We start from the raw sequence: 9,041 nt of genomic DNA, 5'->3' as shown, positions 1-9,041 counted from the left end.
ATCATAAACCAATATATTATCCATTGTTATTTGTTTATTCTTTATAAAAATTGAGAATTTAGAAACATAACAAAATGTATACATACAAATGCCATTAAGTCAATAATTTCTTATATAATTTTTTAACACATTTTAATTTGTGGGGAAGGTCACCATTTACCAATGCACAAACCGTAATGATGGCGACAACAAGCAGCAACCTAAAGGCTAAAATAAGTTGCATAAAAATGTTTTGTGAATTTCAGATTCTTTTTGAATGTTATCTATAATTCACCATGACAGTTAACTGTATTCAGAATAAAAAGCAATGGTCATTGCCAAGTTAAATCCATACTGTTGTAGAAAATACTGAGGGGAAGATCATGGGCTTAATATCTCAAAATAAACAACCACAGCCTCAGAAGTTGCCCAAGTTATCTCTTTGGCGGCACAAATGTGGTGACCTTTCTACAGTGTAGCTGCTTAATTACTTTTCTTCTTGCATACACTGAAATGCTGTGACTTAAAGGTTAACTTCTCCCAGCTGTTATATGCCAAGGTCTTTGATGCAATTGAAGAAGAGGTAGATGGCCTCAATCCTTCAAAGTGCTTGCAATCGGATAGTGATGTTAGTTCACAAATGTCTCATGAATGGAAGTCTAAATATCAGTTTCTTGTGCAGTAGTAATGAACTAACCTTACATGTTTCAAGTGAAATATATTGCCCCAAGCAACAAGTCTAAATTGCAATATCTGACACTATTAAAAGACGGATTATATAACTGTACACAGAATAATGGAATAATGGGCACAGACAAGGTTGATGGCTAACTATAAAACAACTAAAAGGTGGTTTAAGAGGCCGTCTTTGACAGTAAATCGAATATTGTTTGCATAAAACAAAAAATCCAAATAATTGAGCCTATGTTCCAGTCAACTGAACATTATTTTAAAGTTAAGTGTAGTTAAGTAAAAAATAAAAAAGAATATACAACAATCAATATAACTCAAATTATAATGACAGTGGTTATTTCAAATATTTGCCATCATAGATCATCTTCTTATCAACCCATTTGCATTGTAACCCATGTGACCCATTGCTCTAATCTTTACCCTTGGTACCTTATGTAGAGATATGTCAGTAACTTGGCTTCAGTTAACCAGCCCAGCCACTCCATACAAGACAGCACAGAGGTCACTGACCTCGTCCTTTGCCACACTACAAGTGGTCTTCAGGTGCAGAGATCCTAAGCCAAGCTCAACAGGGTGCAGGTGGAGGATACACTGGAGGAACGCTCATGGACACTGTTGTTATTATCCAGAACTCCTGACACAAACTGTGTATTTGAAGTGCTGCAGCACCCAAGGGTATCAGCCAGTTGGGGGCAGAGGGCCAGAGCCAGCCTCTGGACGACGAGGTGGAATTTCCTGCGGAAGCTTCGGTTTATCCAGAAGTAGAAGATGCAGTTGAGGAAACCGTTGGAGGTTGGCAGCCATACCACCACAAACTCAATCCACTCTGGTACACTGCTACCTGAGACAGCTGTGGGGCAGAAAACACAGGGACTGAAGCGGGGTGATTCACCACAGCATGTCAACAACAGGTAACACAAGACAGCTTCTAGATGAGAAAAGTGGTTGACCCTTTGATGACCTTTTTTATGAGGGGTCACAATTGAAACACGGTATAGCTATGGATGGTTTATGATCATGTATATAAATTGATAGATTCATTTTAAAACCATAGATGAGCATGTCATACATCAACTGATAATAAAAAATGAAAAATCACCCTTGGAGATGTGAATCTTTCCCCCTGAGAGCAATTATATGAAGCCATCAACTTAACATTTATAGTATAGATATAAAAATATAAAATAAATTAACTGATAGATTTGTTGGAGTGGAAGCAACCACTTCATAGTGAGGCTCACTAGTGTTTGGACAGCAGCACACATTTAAGTTTCAGTTAAGACTGTCAGCTTCATTTTGCAGGGATTTTCATCCATATCAGATGAATTACAGCCCTCTTTGGAAAAGGTCTTCACTTCTAAAAATATTCAGCTGCGACTCCACTTTCAGCCTTAATTACTCCAAGACAGCACATGCTTGGGGTAAATGAGAAAAAGTCAAAAAAGGTCTGAGTCATAAAACTGGCCTTGAATCAGTATATTCATGCCCAGAATTACATAAATAACTTTGACAGCTATTTTTCTCAGCACAGTTCCAGCTGAAATCAATGGAGAAATAACCATCAATGTGCCTTTCCTGTATGTGCCTATAACTAGCTATTGCACAGTCAGTCATTGTAAGATCAACTGGGACCACATCAGGAACTTTGATTCTAAACCCCTGAACTACAATGTATTGTAGTAATAAAGAACCTGGCTGTTGTTGCAAGAGTAGTTTCCATAGTTAGTGTCATGTAGTCTGGATAAACATCATCAGGCTGCATTACCCACATTATTCTCTAGTTTTCTTCATTGATGTTGTGGACCATAATTGGCACTTATTGATAGCTGAACACCTTTTTCTTCATTTGCTTAATGAGTTCACTTATTTGAGCATATGATGTCAATCCATCCATTAGCCTATCTATATGTTCCAATAATAAATAGGCTACTGTATGTTAGAAGCATTTTTTAAAACATTCCCCCACAGCAGCAAGCTTTATTCTCACTGACTCATTGCTTACCATTGTAGATCATAGCCGCCATGCAGGGGGTCCAACAGGTGTAGTAGGCTGCCATCACAGGCACAAGAACCCTGGATGCCACATTGTGCCTGCTGCGACGCGCACATTCGTACTTGCGCAGTTTCAACCTCTGCCTCTTGGCAGCGCACCACACTCTCAGGTTTGCATATGTCATGATGATGGAGCAGGGGAAAAATATAAAAGATGTCAAGCTTAGGGAGTATCCCACATTTGTGGAGTAGGATGGATTGCAGACCAGTGATGCGGTAGAAAAATGAACATCGATGATCCCGTCTGGAAATGATACAGGCGACAGTAGGAAGAGAGGGAAGCACCAGGCGAAGGCAATCAGGAGCAGTGTCCTTTTCCTTGTCATCAGAGAGGAGTATTGCAGCGGGTAAAACACCGCAATGTACCTCTCCAGGCTTATCGTGGCCAGTGTATACATGCAGGTGGAGTAAACGGTGGCGTTGCAAAAGGCCACGACATGACAAAGAGCATCTGGCCCTTCGGTGTAGTCCTTAAAAAGACTCACCCAGAGATTCAAGGGCATGACCAGCAGTCCAAACGCAGAGTCTGCAGCAGTGAGAGAGAGGAGAAAGTACCGAGAGTTTCTCGACCAACCAGCCACGGAGGAAGTAATAACCAGGAGAACTGCAATATTTCCCAAAGTGATCATCACGCCCAAAACTATTATTATGCTTACTTTGATGGAGCGATGAGTCAGCTCCTGCAGTGTCTGAGGGTCAACACCTGACAGGTTGACGTGGTTAGAAGCGGAGATGTTGAGTGTTGAATACATTTTTCCTCAGAGTGGCATGAGTGCAGCCAAAACATAAGGCCAAGAGGCAAAAATGGTCAATTAAAGTGAGGAAAAGTATAAGCAAAGATGTGGGGGAACATAAGAAAGCAGCGTTGCAGCTGTTTGTAGCCCTTTACCTGAACAATCAGCGGCACACCTGGTGCAATTAATGTTGGGCGGTAACATCCACTGCAACAGTGTCGCCCTTTCTTTTACTGGTATCAGTAAAGTTATTTATTTATGATTTTAACGCATTTTAGAAATGTGTAAATTGTATTAGCCTAATTTATTTACTTTTTAAAAAAAATAGTCCTTTCAGTGGTAGTTCATTGTGTTTCTGATATGATACACTAAGGTACTCTTGCTTTAGGTTTTACATGCTGCAATTTTTTTTAATTCATACATTTATTCATAAAACTCATACTCAATTATGTGTGCATGTGTTTGTGTATGTGCACAAAGTGAGTATAATATGCAGCCAATATGAAATATTTCTGTAACAACTTTAGAGAAAAGTTCCAGGAAATAGCTGTCAATAGTACCATAAGAGACAGGCTCATAGTGGGCCTTCTCTTCAGAGGGGCAGGAAGCATCAGTGGCTCGGTATGAAGAATAGGTTTCTTTTGTTTTTTCAGGTATCTCTTAATACAATATTTTCATACCATATGTACATTATGAGAGTTATTGGTCAATGTAATTCCTCTAAGACATGGGAGACAAAATGCACAGCCCTTGTTCGGTGCAAAAACTCATTTCTAAGGTAATCAAAGCTGATAAAAGGTTTCAGCAGTTTGAGTTTGCCAAATCAATAGACCCCTAACTCCGTCAATGTACTGATGGCATGTGAGTTATGTTCTGAAATAGACAAAATAGACCTGAACCTCTCATATAAGGTAGTATTTTGGCACACAATCAAAGTGTTGGATTCTATTTCTGTGACAAGCTATTGATGCAGTCATCTACCAGGATTTTTGGACAACCAAGTCAATGCATTGAGCTTTTATCCATTAGCACATTATACATAGGTTCTGGGCTAAACCACACCTCAGTAATAATATGTAGAAGCTGATCTGTTTGGTCTCTCTGGGCTTTATTAATTACAGTTAGCAGGACAGTTTTAGTCCTGCAAGGCTTTGATCGCAGCCAGTAGGGTTGTCTCACTAATTGGAATGAATAAAGATGTGATGTGTGTAAAGTGTGGCCTCTATAGTACCTTCTATCAAGAAGTAAATGTATCCAATAGCCCTCATGAATAATTCCAATGACAGAAACATTTTTTTACAGTTTTACAATTAGCATTACTATGATTTAAATGGTTGTGTTTGTTCCAAAGTATCAGGTCGAGGCAAATAAAAATGCCACTGCTGACTATTTACAACCACCCATTCCATCAAGCTCCATCAAGTCTGCAAGACAGCCCAGCGTGGCAGGTTTCACCACCAACAATAACAATGAGTCACTCAACAATTCATCACTATTAAGATCCCACAGAAGATGTACGCTCAGTCACAGCCCCGGGAAGCCTGACATCTCTCAACCAATCATGGTCCAATTTCCACGATCACACACCATCAGTGTCAGGTTTTCCTCCACCTCCAGTTCCAGTGACAAGCTTAAGTGTTTTTGTCTGTACAGCTGAGTGGTAGCTGCCAACCTCCTTCCTTCCAAAACATAAAAAAATAAAAAACTACATGACACAAGGGCAAAGAAAAGGGCAAGAAAGATTGTCACTGACCTTTCCCACTAAGGTAACCATCTGTTTCAGAGGTATTCTTCTGTTTGACAGTCAGTCCATTAAACAGCACATACCAACACACTCTTCCCAAGCACGTTCACCCACTTCCCTGCATCCCCCGGGACACTAATACCTCCCATAATGTATCACTGTATATCCCTAGCAGACAATCACACAATTTTGCATATCTTGTTGTCTCTCATTTATATAATAAAGATGATTTTAACTCCTGATATTACAGTAAATTCATGCTGTTACTTTGAAAAATAGCCCTTGTGAAATACATCTACATCACCCGAAGGAACAAAGGTATAGAAAACATTTACATCAATGGAAAAATGTAATATTTGTATTGCAAAATTCAAGTAATGAAATAATATTTTTAACTCTGTGATGTCCTCTGCAGAGTCCTACAGTGACTTCAAAGTTGTCATCATTCAAAGGAAATTTTTAGTTATATATTACACAGGATGGACTGTAAATATACACAATATATGGCCCAAAGACACACAGTTTTCTGCTCCGCTGCTATGGCCAGATTCCCCAGAGGAGAACTGACAGCTATCTGTGTTTGATATATGTGTTTCTCGCTGTCCTAATGAGCGGATTTCTCTTGGTGATGTGTAGGCCTGAAGGAGGGGATAGACTCAGGCTCTTGGGTTAATATTCTCAGCCCCCCTCCACCAGATGCATACCCCTTACCTGATTCTGTCTCATTTTGAAAGGATGTGGAAGCACCAGACAGTTACAGATTTAGCATAAGATGCAAAATATATTACTAAAGTGAGTTTATGGAAGCCTATTTTTTCAGAATACCAATACGAGATCAATTTATTTCCTCCCTAAATGTCCTCATTTTTGCTCCATTAGCTGTGAAATATCCCCTGCTTGTCCTCATGATGCAACAGACTTGACTCACAACCAATACATTTGTTTATTAGCTAATTAATGCAAGTGTAGCCCAAAATTTGGGGGGATTTTTAAAGAGGAAACTAGTGCACATTTTGGAAAAACCAAGGATGTGCACTGTGAGTCATTTTCTTCTCCTCTCAGTTCATTCATAAATCCATCTGCTGTTAGATTATTTCTGTGTGGCTCAAATCATGAGATGTTTTTATGTGACACGCAGAGAGAGAGAGAGAGAGTGTATATGTGTGTGTGTGTGTGTGTGTTTCTATGTTGATCCTACATGTGTGGGTGTGCACACACAAGCAGTACTTGCCCAAAGGTGCATGTGTAAATGAAGCTGATCCCATGCGAACACGAGTGAGATAGAGAGTGGATGAATTTGTACATGCTTGCAATTGAATATCCTGTGAGTGGGTGGACTCCTCCATTGGCCACCTACTGTACAGCACTTCCTGATGTGGAGGAAGGTAGCCAATGATTTGATCTGTCTGTGCATGTGTGCTTGAGTGTAAGGGGTTTGTGTGGGCAGCAACACGGCAGCATGATGTTTAGGAGCGATAGTATAGTCGAGCGGTTTGATGGGTGATTGTGTGAAAACTTGATGTCCGTCTTGACAGTCTGTCTAACAGATAACAGGGCTCTGCCAGCACAGGCAAAACCAACCTGGCAGGTTGGACGTTATTAAAGTGGTGTCTAAGATATATCCTCTTTGTGCCCATACACACCAATGTGTAGTCCCTGGACTCAAATAAGGAAGACGATCCCATGCTGTTTGCAGAGATAAATGGAGAATGGAGAAAGTACTGTAAGGGGTCTGCATGTACATAATCATGTATTGCCCGTCAAAGACAGAAGAAATGTAGATGAATCATATTCAGATTTGACTAAATAATTCCATACAAACAATATTCATATGGCTCTGCTGCTGGGTAATCCTCCCATTCTTGGACCGCATGCGTTAATCTGAAAAGTGACTCCAATACAATCTTTAATGGTTTTGCTGAAAACAGGGACAGCATGTGTGGGGTTTCCTTTGTGTCCACATTGAAAGAAGATATATCAGAAGTGAGACAGAAGCAGCAATACAACTGTGGGAGTTTATTGATTAAGTTCAGTCAATTAAAACAAGCCTTTCTCAGGGATTTACAGGGAAACATATTGGTTTCCTAAATGTCGTGTAGGGACCAAAGGATAGCAATCTGGTGCTCTACATTCCTAAAAAAAAAAAAAATCCTGGGTAATTTAAGCAGCACACATTGACCCTGTTACACAATGTTTGTATGTCATAGTGCCTCTGCTTCTCTCACTTGTACAAAAATACCTACACTAAAGCTAGAATTTCAGCCTTGCATAACAGCTATTCCTCTTTCATTTAAAAGGCCTGGGTATTGAATATCATTGAAAATCTTTTTCGTTTTTGTGTTTTTCAGAGAATCATCATTAAATTCAGCTAATGGGCCTCTCACTAGCCATTCTTATGCAACAGAGGGCTCATTCTCTAACATTTCTCCTTGAAAAAAAACTCAGAGAAAGGGCCGGCCTTAGAGGGCAAATCCTGATTTGGTACTGCGGTGCATCGAGCATTATACTAGCTTTAAACTAAATGACTGAATAGAAGTGAGTGAATGTGAGTCTGTCTGTTGCAGTCTTGTTAAATATTTCATCATTAAATGTTGTACAGAGAATAATGTTGTGGATTTTCATGCTGTGAGTGGCAATGTGTTTTAATTCTTAAAAAGTTCTACAATGCAAAACTTTAAGCTGTTTAGCTGCCAGAAACGCTGAAGCCATTGATTTGACCTTTAATTTTTTTGCCAGTGGTTGCAACTTACAAACAGCCACACAATCCTTTGGTAGCCTTGCTGTCAGCAGCCTTATTTTCAAGCCAGTTGCTCCCCACTGACCTGAAATGAATGCAATCTGTCATGTCCAGATTTCAAGGTATTTCAAGTTAATTTCTATACTGCAACTTTGACTGAGTGCATCATACTGTACCCTAAAGGTCGTTGGCTCCTCATGGCCAAAGTCTACAGTGTAATAGACGGTAGAAGAGCCATTGCAAAACATTTTAATCATTTCAAAATGTTAATCATATTTAACTGACCAAAAGCGGAACTACTCTCTGCAGCTTATCTGATCTGCCATTTTCCATTCCTTTGCTGAATAAACACTGCCGTTTCATCATTTCAATATCATGCACAGGCTCCAGCCCCTGCAGCAAATGAGCAAGTCAAACCCAGTACTTTGTACAAGCAAAGAATTTTGTTCATGATCCACAGTTCATTTAATTTGTTGTCTGGTTGGATATATGATATTAAAAGGTGCTATTTGTAAAATCTAAATTAACACCAGCTGTAGGGGTCTAGTCAACAACATCTGCAAACATGTCCTTCCTCAAAACACTTAAGTGAATTTTTCTTTCAAGCAGTTTTGTATGAAAAGCCACTAAAATGCTATCTCCTATAATAATAGTTAACAATGAAGTCATTCATTGTTAAGAACTTGTTGGTATTTTCTAAGTGTTGGTAAGTGTCTTGTGAGCGAGCAACAGTAAGCATTAACTATGCAGAAAAACAGAGAGAACAACAATGGTAAAGATAAGTGAAGAAAATGTACACAATGTTTTTAGTGCTTAGTATTTACTGATGCGCAGTGTTGTTGTTTATAGGTCACTGAAATGAAAACATTACTCTGCCCCCTGAAGCACATAGATGACTATTCTCTTTGTGCTAGTAGAGGTCACCACTGCTCTAAAGTCTAATATTGTACCATCTCTAAAACCTGACGCTGCCTGGTTCACTCCACTCCAGAGAAAATTGTGATAAAAATTGCTGTTGTGTAACTGCAGTAATAAGACCTTGTGTGTGAATTATTGTGAAAGCTGAAAATATTACCGAAAGTAAGGTCTTGTATTTGTATCT

At 39.4% G+C, this 9,041-nt stretch overlaps 1 protein-coding gene across 1 annotated transcript; it reads right to left on the bottom strand.

The window, feature by feature from the left end:
• Positions 1-23: 23 nt before the first annotated feature.
• zgc:162592 (uncharacterized protein LOC561993 homolog) lies at positions 24-3,638 on the bottom strand. The gene is made up of 2 exons (XM_035652173.1): positions 2,675-3,638; positions 24-1,522 (listed from the first exon to the last, which is right to left on the bottom strand). The coding sequence occupies exons 1-2, from the start codon at positions 3,474-3,476 to the stop codon at positions 1,227-1,229; spliced, it is 1,098 nt and encodes a 365-aa protein (XP_035508066.1). The 5' UTR covers positions 3,477-3,638; the 3' UTR covers positions 24-1,226.
• Between the last annotated feature and the right edge of the window lie 5,403 nt (positions 3,639-9,041).

Source organism: Morone saxatilis, unplaced genomic scaffold (assembly GCF_004916995.1).
Source record: "Morone saxatilis isolate NCDOM2014 unplaced genomic scaffold, NCSU_SB_2.0 Contig11, whole genome shotgun sequence".
NCBI lineage: Eukaryota > Metazoa > Chordata > Actinopteri > Moronidae > Morone > Morone saxatilis.
This window is presented reverse-complemented; position numbering and strand designations above follow the sequence as displayed.

Coding starts and splice junctions, on each gene's coding strand:
- zgc:162592 (XM_035652173.1), bottom strand. CDS start 3,476: ATGTATTCAACACTCAACATCTCCGCTTCTAACCACGTCAACCTGTCA. Junction 1,523..2,674: donor GGCGGCTATGATCTACAATG/GTAAGCAATGAG, acceptor TCTGCCCCACAG/CTGTCTCAGGTAGCAGTGTA.